Source organism: Triturus cristatus, chromosome 5_1, assembly GCF_964204655.1.
Source record: "Triturus cristatus chromosome 5_1, aTriCri1.1, whole genome shotgun sequence".
Taxonomy (NCBI): domain Eukaryota; kingdom Metazoa; phylum Chordata; class Amphibia; order Caudata; family Salamandridae; genus Triturus; species Triturus cristatus.
In genome coordinates, this window is record NC_140587.1 from 397,377,470 (window position 1) to 397,395,930 (window position 18,461).

The 18,461-nt window shown below is 41.4% G+C and overlaps 1 protein-coding gene across 2 annotated transcripts in view; it reads right to left on the reverse strand.

The window, feature by feature from the left end:
- Positions 1–18,461, reverse strand: part of RIMS2 (regulating synaptic membrane exocytosis 2) — a 1,922,267-nt gene that overhangs the window by 606,279 nt on the left and 1,297,527 nt on the right. For both annotated transcript variants that reach the window (XM_085605119.1, XM_085605120.1), the window contains exon 19: positions 11,591–11,747. In XM_085605119.1, the coding sequence (XP_085461245.1) occupies positions 11,591–11,747 (157 nt within the window). The remainder of the gene's footprint in view (positions 1–11,590; positions 11,748–18,461) is intronic.

Sequence of the window (18,461 nt, forward strand, 5' to 3'; positions counted from 1 at the left end):
ACCCATATACTTGAATCTAAAATTACTAGTTAAAATCAGACCCCCAATCCCTCAAACAATAAAATTATATTATTTTTCCTAAAACTTCATCCAAAGACATTAAGAATTGCTCCAAACCACAGGTTACATCGAAAAAATGCAGATCCAAGAGTAGGTTAACTGTTTTCCCCCTTTCCCTAATATCATATTTTTGTAAAACTGGCTTCAATAAAGACTTTTGTTGAGCTACAAACCACAAACAATCCACTGAAACCTGTTTTAAATCCCCCTTCATATTAAGGCCAAGTTTGCAAGTCTTCTCCTTGTCAAGCAATGAACCGTGAGTTTAAGACCTGGTTTACCCTGCATCAATCAATCAGGAGTTTGTATAGCGTGCAGCTACTCACCCATTAGCGTCTTAAGGCGCTAGGAATGGATGGAGGGGAGCTGCTGATCCATCGGGGTACAGGGGTTGAAGTTTCTACATTTCCATATAAATCATCTTAACCGTGCATTAGGTAGCTTTTCCAAATACGAAAATGTCTCCTCCTGCTCCAACCACGAATACATCAGGAGGGATACTGATCTCTTCTTCCTTAAATAATTTGAGTCTTCCTCCTTAGACACCCGTTTAGTTACTCTTCTGAGCTCGGATTTACTCATGCAAGCCTGATCAATGTCACATTCTATTTATAATTTCTGGCAGCACTTGAGGAACGTCCATGTAGCTAAGCTTGCCCAAGTTAGCTCCCTCATCACAATTTCTTTTTTACATAGCGATGCAATTTTGTGGAGTTCTTCACTATCTATTGTTGTACAGAATTGTATTACCTCTGCGTATGCTAGGTGAGTCCATTCCATCAAACCAGTTCCAATTTTAACAGCCTGAACCATAGTACCAGAAGAGAGAGTAATCTTTTTAAACACCAACCCTCTTCAAGGACCCAATTTGATTTCCCACTGATACAGACCATCTCAGCACCAACCTGGAACTGCGGCCGTATCATTCCCTGATGGCTACCAGCACCGATCTTAGGGAGCGGCCCCCAAATGATCACATTTCTTAAGCCCCCCCCTACAGATGAGAGTGTTTTTGCATCTAGAGATGCAATATGTTCTTTCCACAACAGATTATTCGACAACCAGATCCCCAAATATTAATACTTTCCAACTGTCTCCATTTTAACCTTATTTATAGCCCAAACCGACTTTATCCTCTTCTTCCCAAATGAAAGCACTTTAGTCTTTTCCATATTTTGTTGTTAGTTTTTTCTTCCTACAATAATCAGAGATGATGTGTAGCATCCTCTGTAGGCCAATTTCTGTCAGATCTGGAATTACTAGATGGCCTGCATACAAGAGACAGCTTACATTTTTACCACAAATTTTGGGGCTAAAGCTATTTGAATGGTTAAGAGTTTTTAGTAAGTCAGCCAGGAATAAAGAAAACCTAATGGGGGCTGACACACACCCTTGTCTCAGGCCGTTTCTAATGTCTATTCTTCTTGAAAGAGATCCCTCTGGATCGAAATCCACCTGGGCCCAATTTTCTGTATGCAAGTCTTGGAAAATCAGAAGTAGACCATCCAGGATTTCATAACTTCAGAGTCAAATGAGGAGGGAAATACACAAAGCAGCAGTATAATCTTCCACATTGCTCTATTGACTTCCTAGCTAATGCCCATAAACTAAAGCAATGCTCTGTTGTCGAGTGTCCCCCTTTGAAACATCCTTGCTCTAAGGGAATTACTGGGTTTGCTTCTACTTATTCTTTTAAGATCCCCAAGAGGATTTTTGAGAAACTTTCCCACTCACATCTAACAGGTTTATTTGCCAATAGCTTCCAGGGAGGGAGTACTCACCCTTTTTGTACACAAGTTTAATAACCACCCCCTTCCAGCTATCTGGGAAACGTCCTGTCCGCAGGATTTTCTGAACGAGAGGATAGAGCAAGCTGGTCCACCAGGCGATAGTTGTTTTTATTATTACTGCGGGTAGGTTGTCTGGCTCATCTGCTCTTGTAAGATTTAGCGGAACAACTGTCTTCGTAATTATTGGTGCTGAAAACCTCTCCTTTATTTCCCGTTAATATGAAAGTTTACTGGGCCCTGAGTGATTACAGCCTCTATATTGTAAACTTTTTCCAGGTAATCAGTCCAAGCATCCTCTCACACCAAACAAGTCAATTTCCTCTCTGGCTTTCCCATCCCATTTTGTACCAACCTCCAAAATATTTTGATGTTATTTGACTCTATTGTCTCAAGCATGACTTTCCAATATTCCTCCCTACTTACTTGTTTCTTGCTAGCTACCAGACCTTTAAATAGTTTTCTGTGTTCATTGAGTCGGCGTATACCCTCTTTATTTCTTGAAAATCTTACGCATCTATTTATTCTTCTTTTTATAAGTCTACATTCATTGTCAAACCAGAAAATCCTAGAATATTTCTCAACCTTGTTCTTGCCTTGCAGTTTGTTGAATGCTTTTAGTTCGACTTTCAGGCATGCCACAACTTGCTTAAGTAAGTCCGAATATCACACTATGACATCTTGGAGTATCTCTTCTACTATTATTTCTCTATAATTGTATTGGAGAGCCTTCAGTTGATTTAAGTGCTTCTCAGACATTCCTGTCCTTAACCATCTCAGATAATAAACTTTTACATGTAGTACCTTCTTCTTGTCTGAAGCAATGCTTGGACTAAGTGTTGTACTTAAAGGGTGGTGATCACTCCCCTCCACCACCTCACATTTCCTAATGTAGCTAAAGTCCTATGCAAGGACAAACACATAATCTATCGGGCAGTTCTGATTACCGTAAAGGAAGGTTTTCCTTGCTGGGATGTCAATTGGTACATGAACATTAAGACTCAAAAATCCATTTGATGTATGGAAATCTAGCAGGGCTATATCTCCTCCTGTCACATTACTTACTGGGAAACAAGCACATTTTGTATTAAAAACAGACAATAGATCATCATACCTTTGGTCAACCATTGTGGGGACCAATTTATGGTTAAAATGCCCCATTAAGGCTAACACATAATATGTATGATGCATCTATTTCACCCACATCTTCTTTAACAACTCCATATTTTCCTTATAATTGAGGAGGCATCTTGCATGCAAATAAATATTGTCAGCAATATTACATTCTGGGCCATCTTAACCTTTGACAGTTTTACACCGCAAGTTGGAACCCCTTTACTTCTGGCTTTAGTTTCCCACACCCTTGAAGTAATTTTAGTAGATATCAGGGTTCCCATCCCTCTCCCCGAGGGACGCCCTGAAGCGTTATATATACGCACCCTGATGGACTTTCAAAAACCCTTTTATCTGTAGAGTTCCATGCACAGCTATGTTTTCTGGAAACACAAGATTGAATACTGATCGCTTATTCTTTTTGAAATGTGCTGCTTCGAAACAGCACTAAATCCATTTGTATTCCAGGAAAGCAAGGTAATGTGCAAAGATTTACAAACAAGGAGTAGAACAAGGAGAAAGGAGAAAAAGACAACCAGAAACAATCAAGAAATTTGGATTTGTCATCTTTTGACATACACATCTGCATATACCACTGTATATACATATGATTTTGTTAGACCCCCAGTTCCACTTGTTTTTTGAAACTATAGGATTAGGGGAATAGAACTGTGGCAGGTCATTAAAACTTTTTCCCTTAGACCCTAGTATACACTTTATGTTTTGAATGTGCAAAGATTCCCATCCTTAGTCTACATTACTCAGACTGTCCCAACCCTCCTTGACATTCTTGTCCCAACCTAGACAGGCATACCTATTTTGGCCAAATAGATTTTGACTCCCGTATTTCCCCGCCATTGGGGCACAGTGATTTTCAATTTGTATTCTCTATTTTCCATTATATGCCTGGGCCTAAGTTGATCTCTGTGCGAATCCAGTCTAACTTGATTTAGCTGGAGCCCACTATGGCCTTGCAAAAAGCCCACACTAGGGGAGTCTTTCCGATCCAACTCCATCTCCTGAGAAATGTTTAACAGTTGAGAATTTAATTTGCTTTCTGCGTTAAGTAGCACATCTATAACCAACCCGAGTATAACAGGATCTTTGTTACATCTTTTCCTTCTTAATTCACCAAAAAGCCAACTTGTTCATATTGCAGGAGAATATTGAATGGAGACTTGGGCAGATGGATAATATCTCGAGCAGACGAGATCTATTCAGAGGATTTAACTTTCTGTGACTTTTCCTCTGCGTGCGTTCAGAGACAGGATCTAAAAATACCCATAATTAACTTACATCCTTCCTCTGTACTTCACTGTTACTTTTGGACGTGACGGTACCTGCACTCTGGATACCCCCAAACTTACTTCCCTATTCTGAGTTAAACCTACCTTCCAAGTTATATATGTTAGATCCTTTTTCCCTTTCCCTGCAGCTCACCTTTCTAGGGCCCTCTCCTTAGGGACCCTTATGATTACACCTCTGTTGATCTTTTTGCTTACTTTGCCTATCCCATGCACCTCTGACCAAATCCACCCCCTGAGCATGGGTGGGACGCGTATTCTTTAGTGGCCTGGATTTCCCACCGGTATTATCTGAACCTGACCTTACACATCTACCTTTGTCCTGGGTGGCACCCGAGATCCCACATTTCTTCACTTCGCCATTTCTCATTGTCCCGAGTTTTACGCCTTGTGGTGTTGATCTTACTTTTCCTAACCTGAACAAAGTCTTGGACGCGAACAACCTCTTTTGTTTTACGCCCTGTCTTATGCACCGTAGGGCATAGGTATAACCATGAAGGTAACTGCCCCCTTTTTTTTTTAAACTTCAGACACCTGGATATATAGGGGTAACACCTCAGAGGTTGGGGTTATGACCGGAATACTTGCTATTTTGCCCTCACCATCAACACTTATCCCATGACTTTATTCAAAGAACCAATGGCCCATCCTCACCTCAGAAGATGCCACCATCATGACATCCATCCACTCAGGGGCCCTATAGAACCCCAGCCTCCCCCATGCCAACTCCAGAGGACTTTAACCCATTAACTGCCATGCTCACATCTATCCTGAACTCCTCCACCTCCTCTATGACCTTCCCAGATGCTTGGAAACATCCAACTGTCCTCCCGTACTTGAAGATTCCTTCGGCGGACCCTTCAACACGAGCCAACTACAGACCCATCTCCCTGCTACCATTACCAGCCAAGGTCTGAGACAAAATCATCAACGGACACCTCACCAAATACCTCATTGACCACCAACTCCTCGGCACCACTCTGGCTTCAGACCCAACCCCAGCCCAGAATCTGTCCTCATCGTCGCCACAGATGATATTTGATTGACTCTGGATGAAGGTGACAATGTGGTCCTCATTCTTCTGGACCTCTCCTCAGTGTTTGACATGGTCATTCAGGCCATCCTCATTCTATGCCAACAAGACATTGAAATTCAAGGACATGAATTCAAATAGACCTGCTCCTTCCTGACTGGAAGGGCCTGGTCAGTCAGCCTGGCACCGTACACCTCAGACACCCACAACCTCATATGTGTTGTTCTGCAAGGATCTTCCCTGAGCTCGACCCTTTTCAAGCATACATGATCACAGTTCAGCAGAACCTTGTCCAACTGTTTCTGACTTACTAGATACAGCATGCAACCTTGCCCTGCTGGAGGATTTCGAATTAAATTTCACAGATTAAGTCCCAAGATAAAATGTCCAAGCAGGACAAACCTGGTTGGGAATCTGACCACGTGGTCAGCCTGAAGTTGTGCATAGGTCCCGTTCTACAGCGACCACAGACTATCATTGGAGATCAGTGCTTTTTGGCACTGTATTTTCTTGACACTGCTAAAATGTATATCTCTAGTTCCCCTTAGTATCATTTTGTTGTTTTGATGTCATTTTGTTTATTAACTTTTACTTTATTTCTTTTCTATAAGCTAGTTTTTACTGGGTAGTGTTTTTGAATTGTGTAGCTGTTTTGATATTTATAAATGCTTTACACATTTTTTCTAAGTTAAGTCAGTCTGCTGTGGTCCATAGCAACCAAGGAGTGAGCTCAGGTTTAAATTACTGAAACGTTTGCTTGGATATAATAGGTTAGTGACTCTGTGGTGGACTACCATCAACCCCAATTAAGAATTTGCTTTCTTACAATAAAGTACTAAAAACGTAGGCCACAAGATTCTGTGTGAGAACCTTCAATCCAGTAAACAGCAATATAAATGTTAAACATCATTTAAACAAATGCAAACAACAACAAATATTAAGATTTAACCTGAAAGATAGGTGATTCCAAGATACAACCCTCCTTAAAAAAAGGAAACGCAGTTTGATAAATGCATTTTTCAACTTTCTTCACTGTTCTGGAAATATATGCAATCATTTAAAAAAAAAAAAAAAAAAAGAATACTCATAATATTACATTTTAAACTTCAGATTCAAACATTTGGAGGAACTGACCAGGGACTCATAACTACAATGAACCTCAGACACAAGGTTGCCTTAAAAAATAAAATCAGTGAATGTTCAGAAAACCAAGATGCAGAGAAAACCTAGATTGTGTAAGGTGATGATGTCGGCACAGGAATGCAGTTAAATGAGATAGCACAGATCTACGACACTAAAATGCAACCACCACTGACTGTCTATGAACTGTGTTGTACGCAGCTCAAGCACTCACAGAATTTCCAAGTTAAATGAATGCACCTTAAACAGTGCAATATTCAAACGCAGGCACCCAGCTCTTTCTTTCCACACAAGTTCATGACATGGTCCTAAATACTCTTTTAAGGTAGTTTCAAATATACAACAACACTGCCAAACAGCTAGGAAGGGGCTGTAATGTGGAAATTATTGTGAAAGCCACAAAAACACGGAGCACAAGGATAACAACATACAGGTACAAATTGACTGTTCTTTGTGTGTACCAAGTGGTATCTGCTCGTTTTGCTCATGCATAAAGCCACTGCGGCCTTAGTGCACAGAAATGTCTAACCAGACCCTGAATCCCAAAGAAAAAGCAACCTGTCCTTACATCATAAAAATGACAGAAACAATAAACAGGTACAAAAAAATATCTATTTCTTAAACGTTTTGTAACCAATAGTGAGGTACATCTGGGGGAAACCACCCAGATACCAAGTAAAGTGAATAGTCAAATCATTTAATATAGACAATAACTATTCCTCTCTCTTCTTGGACAAATCAGTAAAGCACCACTTCATAGGTCATTAAACAGAAGGGAAAGGTCACTGTGAACATCAGAATAAAGGCATTGATCAAATGTGGTCAAAAAGATGATTAATAATTTTAAAAAACATTAGTTTAGGAGAGAAATTAATAGACAGGAACAGCCATCTTCAGGGGTCACTCACTGAAAGAAGAAGGCTATCTTGGTGCAGGGAAGACAAGATGGAACAGTCCACAGACAAACTGAGGTGGTTTCAGGTACACTGCCACCAGAGCATGCAAGACTGGAGCAAGCTTTCTTATGTCTGATCCTGTAAATGTTATGTAGGAGCACTGCTTTGTATGATTAACAGCATTACTATTGTATGAGCCTGCAACATTTGTCTAGCTCTGTTGTCTACAGCCTTTTAATGTGAGATTGATTTTACTTTTGATTTTGCCATACTGCCTCCAAACATGTTCACATAACACATAACTAATAAGCTAGTTTGAAGGACAGGCTACATAGATATAGTGAAAATGGTATATCCATTTTGAAAAATTATAGGCCATGAGAAAATGCACAATCTGATTTTTCTTAAATGCCTATAAGACATATAGCTCTTTAGCCAATTGTGAACTAAATTATGTTTAAAGACCCAATGTTTAATCTGCATTTTTTCAAAGACTTCATGTATGTATTTTTCTGTGTATGTGTTGGTATTTACAGAACGTGAACCAAACTCAAGAGCAACAAACACAAGATCAGTGGTGGAAGGTGAAGGGTACACTGACAGATCACGGGCAATATTCCTCCAGCTTTTTCTGAATTGTGGGATAGTTGATGTTGATCTGGATAACATAAGCCTTAACATCCTCTGAGTGTAAGTCTAGCATACCATAAGACTATTAAAACATTCCCAAACCCTCGATGATTTTAAGCCATTTTATATGTGAACAGGGCCGTAAAAAGGTGCCATTTGGCTCTTTTTTTTCAAAATGTTTCTGGAGGTAACCCTGAGCCTCAAACCTCCTAAAGGAAGCTGGGAATTCTCGCTTCACTCACTTTGCCCTATACATGTCATAAGTTGCATGCACTCCACAGCTTTCCAGGTTCAAAACCGCCAGTGAGTTACAGACTAAGGCATGAAACCAAAAACAGCTCAAGGACTCTAAGAACTGTACTTAATAACTGAACCTAATTTCTAGCAGAAACACAATTACAGAGAGAATGTTTACATCCATTTCAGCTTTCTAGTTCCACTCAGCACTAACTGATTTAAAAGTTTTATATATATATATTTCTAAAACGCCTTTTCGTATCCAAAAAGCACTCCTGAGCCCAGCTCCATATGTGTGATATCTTTATTTATAAAATGGCAAACAAATGCCCGACGCGTTTCGGTGCAGCCGCACCTTGGTCACGGCTGCACCGAAACGCGTCGGGCGTTTGTTTGCCATTTTATAAATAAAGATATCACGCATATGGAGCTGGGCTCAGGAGTGCTTTTTGGATACGAAAAGGCGTTTTGGAAATTTTGGAGGATCGCTACCTCGCTTGAGCCCGCCACCGTGAAAGTGGCAGGGAGACCAGCGAACTGTGTTTGTTTGAATATATAAATATATATAAAAACTCCGGTGGGGATGTGACCAAAAAACAAGTCGCATTCGGAAGCAAGTAGCCTTTCCCCATGGCTTTTATTGGTATGAGTATGCGTGGTAGGGGTAATTAAAAGCACCTGACCAGTGCCGACGCGTTTCGTATGCTTACTTCTTCATGGGCAATTACAGTCAGAAAAGGTGCATGCTGGTCCTTTGATTTCCGTAGTTCGGCATAATTGTTTGCCTAAATAGGCCGCATAATCCATTTTGCACGTCGCCTTAAGGAAACAAAAGTCCGTTTTTAGTCCTGAATGGATGCACCTCGCAATGTTGTGCAGATCGAAGCACTCACATGAGCCCCTCCACCAACGCACGCTCTCAATCCGTGCTGGCTTTCCACTTTCAAAGGCTCGCTATCTCTGCAAGCCTGTGGCCCCCAGAACACGGGGTGGTGCAGACCCAGCGGCAGGCCGGACGCTAATACATGAAGCTCCGGTGGACATGTGACCAAAAAACGAGTCACACTCGGAAGCAGGTAGCCTTTCCCCATGGCTTTTATTGGTATGAGCATGCGTGGTAGAGGTAATTAAAAGCACCTGACCAGTGCCGACGCGTTTCGTATGCTTACTTCTTCATGGGCAATTACAGTCGGAAAAGGTGCATGCTGGTCCTTTGATTTCCGTAGTTCGGCATAATCGTTTGCCTAAGTAGGCCGCATAATCCATTTTTCACGATGTCTTAAGGAAACAAAAGTCAGTTTTTAGTCCTGAATGGATGCACCTCGCAATGTTGTGCAGATCGAAGCTCTCACATGAACCCCTCCACCAACGCACGCTCTCAATCCGTGCTTGCTTCCCACTTTCAAAGGCTCGCTATCTCTGCAAGCCTGTGGCCCCCAGAACACGGGGTGGTGCAGACCCAGCGGCAGGCCAGCCTCTAATATATGAAGTTCCGGTGGGGATGTGACCAAAAAACGAGTCGCACTCGGAAGCAAGTAGCCTTTCCCCATGGCTTTTATTGGTATGAGCATGCGTGGTAGAGGTAATTAAAAGCACCTGACCAGTGCCGACGCGTTTCGTATGCTTACTTCTTCATGGGCAATTACAGTCGGAAAAGGTGCATGATGGTCCTATGATTTCCGTACTTCGGCATAATCGTTTGCCTAAATAGGCCGCATAATCCATTTTGCATGTTGCCTTTGTTTCCTTAAGGCGACGTGCAAAATGGATTATGCGGCCTATTTAGGCAAACGATTATGCCGAACTACGGAAATCAAAGGACCAGCATGCACCTTTTCTGACTGTAATTGCCCATGAAGAAGTAAGCATACGAAACGCGTCGGCACTGGTCAGGTGCTTTTAATTACCTCTACCACGCATGCTCATACCAATAAAAGCCATGGGCAAAGGCTACTTGCTTCCGAGTGCGACTCGTTTTTTGGTCACATCCCCACCGGAGCTTCATATATATATATTATATATATATATATACCGCGTGGTGCCTGCCACGTAGTGCAGGGAAATACACAGCATGGCATTTTAGCATTGCGTACGGTGATGCAACCAACAGCACCGTCCACTATGTTAAATGCCCTGGATGCCTGCCAATATGGCGGGCGCATCCTAATTGCAGTGGTGGGACCACCGCACGTCTGGCAGGCAGTCCCAGCACCGCAAAGATGGCGGGCGGACATCATCGTAATGAGCCCCTTAGAAATCTGAATCATTGTCCATTATTAACTCTCCATTGATGTCAGTAATTTCAACAGTCTCTTAATTTATTTAGCCAGAATGTGTTTTTAGAAACCTGTTTTATCTGGAACCCTGCATTCTTAACTACATAATTAAATGCATTTAGAAGCAACGCCTCGGCCATCAGGAGAGTGCAATGTAGTGACAAACTTCAACAAACATATTAAAGGATAGTGGTCTGTGCATATTTAAGTCTGGCTGGTGATCTTTTATTAGTTCACAGATACTTTATTATAGGTTTACCGTGCCAGGATGGACAATGCATTTGAAGCAACATGTCAGCCTGGGAAGGAAGAGCATTTGGTACAACATGGGAAAAACTTTGAAAGATGGGTGACTACATCACAATCTCGGAACGGTTTATCAATACTTTATTAATGGTTTAACCTTTCAAGATTGTGGGTACATTTAGACGCATTGACTCAGGCAACACAGAATGGTAAACCAATGATGAAGTATTGGTACACCATTTAAATATGGCCACCAATAAAAGCATGGCAAGCATATGAAGCGCAGCACATCAAATGGCAACGGGAGAAGAGAGCTGCCTGTTGCAGTGGGTGGGGAGCCACTAGACATGCGTAAAATATTGGCACAGCCAAAGAATAAAACGTCTTAAACATTGTAACAAACAAATTGTTGTAAGTGAACGTATATATATATACACACAACACATTTTTGTGTTAAAACATGAGTCTGGCAAGACAGCTAAAATGTTTTTTGCATTACGGATTTCTATAGGCTTTGTATGGCTACAGGTTAGGTTCCTAATTTTGTACATTTGTACTTTAACGTTTCTTTGCTACCTTTTTAAAAAAAAAAATTGTTATTGTTTAGCTCTTGAATAATACAGGCATGCAATCACTTCATAATATTTTTACATTTAGTGAAGAATCACACCAGTGCAGAAACTAAGTTTCTAATATACAGCAACATAAAAAGCAGAACAAAAAGTGCCATTTCGTTTTCTATAGCAGCTTTGGTCCTCATTGTTTTTATATGGCAGCTTTAGTCACATGAGTCACTTCTAAAAAACAGCAACTGACTCGCTATTTATACATATTAATTTTCTATCTAATACATACAATAATGCCTTACATTTGAGGAGGAGGCACACTGGGAGACCACGATCTCGTCCTTCCTATACTATCCCCACGTTGAGGTGACCCTGATCGAGAACAGTTATTGGAGGACATGACTTGATCTGGAACAGACAATGTTGAACTTTGAAGATCTCTTCCATTATGTCGATATTCTACACACAAAATGACAAAGAAAAATATACATTTAAATAAACAACGCTAGGCAACTTGGTCACAAGCACATTAATCTGTTCTAAAGAAATGGATGCATATTTTATAAATTTTTGCTAAAAAAAAACAAACCTCTAATTGTACAAGGAAACTTTATTTATTGACTTAAGGTGTGAAATACAACAGTGTCATTTTGACAAGCTTTAACAATGATGAAATTAGGCCTTTTTTCCTTGTGTTTAATATCATGGCAACAGTCGACTTATAGTGCTGGTTGAAGGTGGGAGGTAACGTGAGGTGACGTGCAGATAGCCAAGAGAAGCCTCAATAACACACTCAGTCACTAATCTTTAATCATGCTGAACTGAAAATGCACCCGTTTTATCTCAAAATGCTTTAAAAAGAAAATACAGTTCCACTAACCACTGTTTGACTATTTAATCAAATTAGAATATAAAGGATTTGTTGAGAATTTCAAACCAATTAAGTAAAATACGTCAGTCTAACCTTCTGCATCATACCCTTCAAGGTGAACCTTCCCTCTGAAGAGATCACAAATTGTTTAGATCATTGGTCATCATGTTTATAGCCAAGCGATAAAATGCATGAGACAAGGATATACCCAGGTTCTGAGAGGCTTATACCGAGTAACACTGACCTCGGAATAATAAATATGAGCAGTAAGTTATTGTGACACTTTCACCACGTCAGAATTACTCACTACAGTCATTACTCTTTATGTCTGTTGATTAATGGAAAAAGGAGAACTGAGAAACCACACTGAAGGAAATCAAATCATGGAAAAACAATTGTTAAGACAGACAATTTTAAGTAAATCCAAATAAATCGAAAATAAAAGGAGGACCCTTTTAAGGAAGCATCCCAAATCACACCCTTGGATAAAGGTTGGGGTTAGTTAGTGCTTTTTGTATTCAGGAATGGGTGCTGTTCAAGAGCAATCAATGGTTGCTAGGGTTCAGGGATCGGTGGAGTTTAGTGGGGATGAGGGTTTTCAAGGGATCAGGCATCGGTGGAGTTTAGCGTGGTAAGAGGTTTTTAGAGTTCATGGCTGAGTGGAGTTTAGCAGTGCTGACCGGTTTTCAGGGTTCAGAGATAGGTGGCGTGTACGGGTGTTAAGGTTTTTTAGGTTTCACGGCTGGATGGAGATTAGGGCTGGTGATGACTAGAGTTTTGGGGTAAGGAAGGGTTTTTAGTGTACAGGAATGGGTGGAATGTAGGATGGAGTGGGGTTTTAAGTGTTCAGGGATAGGTTGAGTTTGCCTGTAGAAAGTGTTTTGGGGTTCAGGGATGCAGGAGTTTAGGGATGGTGAGGGGTGTTAAGTTAAGAGATTGATGGAGTTTGAGACTAAAAACTAAGGGGGTCATTAGAATAGCAGGCGATCCGCCTGCCAAAAACCACCGCCCGCATTGAAATTTCCCCCCGCTACATTACCATGGCGGGGGGACCCCGGCGGACGGAAAGACCATCCGCCGGTAGGCAATCCGCCCGATTGCCTACTGGGCGGAAAAGCTGTTAATATGGTGGCGGCGTCTGGTAGACACCGGCATCCATATTAGTATGCAGGCGGAGACATGCCTTTCGGCAGGCGGTTCTCGCCATTGGGTGCCAGTAGCTGGCCCCCAGGGATTCTGGGGAGTGCACAAGGGGGGTACCTATGGTAGCCCCCTGCTGTTCCATGCACAACATGGCAGGCACCGTGCGGTGCCTGCCACGTTGTGCATGGAACAGCACGACATGCCTTATTGGCTTTGCGGCGGGCGGTGCTGAGAGCACCGCCCGCCGCAATGTCAAGAATGCAGGATGCACCCGCCAGTGTGGCGGGCGCATCCTAATGTCACCAACGGGACCCTGCACCAATGGCGGGCGGTCCCATTCTACAAAAGGATCCGCCCGCCATCCTAATGGTGCCCCAAGGGTTCAGGGATTCATGAAGTTTAGGTGTCAGAGATGGTGGAGTTTAGGTGTGGTGAGGGGTTTTTAGGGTTTAAGGATGGGTGGAGTTTAGAGGTCAGGGATGGGTGTGGCTTATGTGTGGGGAGGCATTTTTAGGGGGCAGAGATGGATGGTGTTAAAGGGCAGTGACGGTTCAGCAAATTAAAAGTAATTGTTTGACAATGTAAAAGATGGCAATCCAAAATAATGTTTCCTGATGTAAAGGATTTAAATAAATTCTTCAACAAGAATGTTTCTGAAAATAAGATCCGCACAAATTTCATTTACATCTTAAAAAATCAGTATGCAGGATCCAATTTCGAATAAAAGTCATTCTATTAATTGATTTCTATGAAATGGTAATGCCATTCATCCTGAAAATGTCATTTAAACCATATAGGTGAACTGGTTTCTCATTTCACTTAAATCGTTTTTCTTTGAAATCACATGCAACCCTTACTCTTGGGAGTATACAGCAAGCCACTCACCGAGCCTCGCTCATATACAATGATTAAATCAGCAACAGGCTAAACATCGATTATGTGCACTTTCCACCATATGTTGTACTAGGTTTGTGCAAAACGCTTCTTTAGAAGCCATGTAAGATATTAAACTTCACTGAAGGTTGATCTCTTTCAATGGGAAGCTCTTGGACATGCTAATGGAAACTTTGATTTTCAAGAAAATCCTTCCAGTTTTTTATGAGGATCCCTTTGATCGTTTGAGGAACCCTATCTTTAGCCTAATCGGACTCTCGTATCTCCTGTTCAATTTTGCCTTTGGCAGCCACATTCTGCTGAAACAGTGCAAATCTTACTAACTTACAAGAAACTGTCTAGTCTTCTGATTTTGCTTGACCTAACGATCAACCAGTCTGAAATTAATTTAACTCTTTCTTTATCATTGGAGATCTCTGATACATCTATGTTCTGATTTTGTTCATATGTCTGCAATTATTTGTATTCTGGCATGTGGATTGGTCAATGCTCAATGCTCCTCTTATTTATGGAGTGTAACAAGATGTTGAATCCCTTCTCTAAATGTAATGTCGCGTTTGCTTCAAATACTTCATTGCCCAAATCTTCACTCTATACAGTCACTATTAAGCTGGTGATTTGAATATTTTCATCTACTATTCCACTTTCTCAGTTAGTGTGCCCACTGAAGAGACCCACTTGCAACATGAAGTCAACATTGGTAGAGGATGAACCTTTCCTTCATTCATTGAAAACTATGCAGCTGGTAATGAAACACCAGTGATTTACAGAGCTTTGAACATACAAAATCTGCTATTCAAGAGATACATATACAAATGTAGTGTAGTCTAAGATCCTTTCAAAATCTGGCACCTTGCCCTGCGTTTCGAGGTACTTTAAAAACCCAGGCTTTGTAGAAATGGGTGGAAACGTACAGTGAGATGCAAACTGTCCTGCAGCAGAAACCTTTATATGAAAATTGATAAGGACGTGGGTAAAGAGAGGGTACATCTCAGGTGAAGACAGTCAGGCTCTAAGCCATTTGTGAATGTTAACGAGGAAACATGCAATTCAAGAAAGCAACTTCAAGTTAAAGGATACCATTGCTTCAAAAAGCATGTGCAGAAGAGAAAGGGTATATTAAGGCCCCATCTCACCATCAGCCATCTGAAGTGAGGAGAGATGTATTTGAAAACTTTGTGAGAAATGGAAAGGATTCTACTAGTCAATTTCTGCATGCCCAAATAACCACCATGCGTGTCTTGCAGATGTATTCCTAAACTCTTGACTCATTCTGGTTCTTGGTAAAGAACTGAATTTATCTGTTGTTCTGTAAGGGTGAAGAGATGTTTACAGGCATTTGAGAACTAGTGAGGCCAGATTGTAGCCACCACAATGACAAAAGAACTGCGGATATCCTACATGTATTAAATTACTTTTGGAATGAGAGGTTCAGAGTTAAGTATAGAAACTTCTCTCATCAGTACAGCATCTGCCCATGACATGTGGATACGAAACTGGAGCCAATCCAAGAGGCAAGTTGTTTCCATTCTGTTCAGATGTCACTAAAACATTTTGTTTTTGATCTCCATGAGCCTCAAAAAGAAGGTGTTGAGCACTGCCTATGCTGTATCTCATTCATGGGAAAAGGAAATCACCATCTCATGTTGGCTATTCAATGGATCAAAATTACTGCAGTATGGGAGAGCAAGTACAATATATGGCAGACAATTTTCTATTGTCACAGGTCTACTTCCAACCAAAGAAATATGGGTAATGGGCACCCTATGCTTCTTGATATACAGCCTGACCGGCGTGCTCTCTATATTCCCTATCACATACATTTGTGGTCTCTGAAGAGGCAGAATAGCTTGTGAGACGAGGTGGACTGCCTTTAACCCCAGCTCTATTAAGTGAAGGTTTCAATCTGATGGACAGATTATTATAGTATGACCCTCCTCTGCCCCGAACTCCCCTGCCATAGACTGGTGAGTCTGTGGTAACTGCAAACTGTGATTTTGGTGGGCAAAAGAGGAATCACATCCAATAGGTGCTCAAGGGATCACCATATAAAACTTGACATAAGCGATGAGTGAGCTGAAAATCATTTGTAATTGTGGCCTAGAAGGTAGTTCTGGTGCTCTGCCTGTTCTAGAGGAAAGGGTCTTGTACATCAGGAAATCCTTATAAGAGCACATAAATTGTAGAAACATTTTACCTTGATGTGGGTGACAAAACTGAAGCAAGACACTTGCAACCATAGATACATCAGTAATGACTAGGCCATCATAATGCTACCCTCCAGGAAAAGATTTGCTGGGTCCTTGATGAAGGATACTCATTGTAGAGTGGCTCTGTTTTGCTGTGAAGCATCTCCTTTTGGACTGAGAGACCAAGGTAGTGAAAGTGAAAGGTCTGGTCAAAAGCTTCGAACAAAGGAAGCTCTGACCATAAAACATCAAAAAATTATTGGCTGGTCTGAAGGAGGTTTGGGTCTCGCTGGTACCAACCGATGGACCTCAGCAATTTCACTCTAATCAAATCTGTTTCCTACCACTGCAGTGCTTCTTAAAGAGGACCAAACAAAGTATTCCTATTGAAGGGAAAATCAATGACTTTGTTATGGGCCTCCTTTTCAACTCCAAAGACTTAAGCCAGACTTGTGGGTGCAGGGACAGGCCACTGTATATGGTTGTTGCAACAGTGTCAGTTAGATCAGTGGTCCACAGACATCAGCAATATTTTGCTACTTGACCAGACAGAGCATAAACATATCTTCTTCTTCAACATAGATTAGAAGTAAAGAGGCATACCAATCAATCATGCCAGAGTTGACACACACAGCTGGCCATCATCTTCTGAAGCTGATCAATTGAGAACCACTAAAGTGGGTCATAGCAATACCTATTAGCAATAACCATTACTTTTAGCACGTTGAAATGCCAAAACTATTGATATAAAAGCAATATAAAATTAGAAGGTATTATCATGGTCTGTGACATTAGGTTTTCAAATTCTTTTTTTTTACATACTTCTCAATATTTTTTGAGTTACTGAGAGGGACCTTTTGTGTTCTTTAAAGTGGCTGGTACAACTGCAACAGAGAGGGTGGTGGAGTTCTCACTGAGAAAAATAGAATTGTCAGTAAGGGAAACATAGTATCCTCTCTTGCTGGTTGGAGATTCCTTCCTCAACATCTAAGCATATTGGAAGACTTATGTCCATACGGAATGAAGACAGAGTGAAGAAGAGCTGGAGCAGCCAGAATGGTCCTTCAATGGACAGGGTTTTAAGAGCATTCATCAGAAATAAAAGCTATCTCCTAACAAAATAGATGTCCTCAGTTTTTAATTATCTGGATACGGATGAGTAAATTTCATCTTCTTATAAGGTGGGGTAAAGGCCAATGTAAAGGAGCCTATCAATGAATCCAGAAAAAAAGTATGAGGAGACAAAATACCATGCCTTCTCTTGCTACACTTCTGGGATTACCCTCCACACCCAAATGCAGTGTGCTCCTCAACTGTATGAGCTCAGGGGGTGTGAAGAATGGTACTGGAAAGGCCTGAACCTGAGGATCCTGGCATTAAATTTCTCTCCTGAAGCTTGGTGCTCAATGCATCCAAAAAGGAACCTGATATCATACAATGGACACCATATTGGAAAATACACTATCAGATTCCAAGCGAGCATGGATGCCTAGATTAGTTTCTATCTGGCAGTAGCAAGAAAAAAGTATTCTACAGTAGAGTTTACTTTTTTGTCAGAGGAGGCCAGCCAATGGAGACCCCTCTCCTAAATTATTCATGGTCTAATATAGGGCTTATGTGTGGAATTTTGACCTGGGATAACCATGTTGTGGTATGAGTGATAAGGCACATCTACCTGTAAGAAATTCATGTAACTAACATCCTACAGCCTATTGATAGAAAGCCCCTGGCTTTAGGTGCACATTTCATTACAGGCTTAAAACAATAGCAAACCTAGGGGCCGATTACGATGTCGTTTGGAAAGGCTCCGAATGGGATTCTGAATCTCTGAATACGAATCGGAACCTATGTTTGCGACCGAATCGTACACATTTCCAACCGACCGATGACAGTGCCCGGAAACCGTTCGGGCTGTACGATTCGGTTTCGAAATGTATTCGGACAGCCGAGTCTTTCGGAGCCGAATCGTACAGCTCTATGGACACGGTTTCTGAGCGAGCGATTACGATGACCGATGCAGACAGTCGTTTCCATTCGGTCTGCCCGACACGAAACGGCTGTCAGAATCTGACTTTG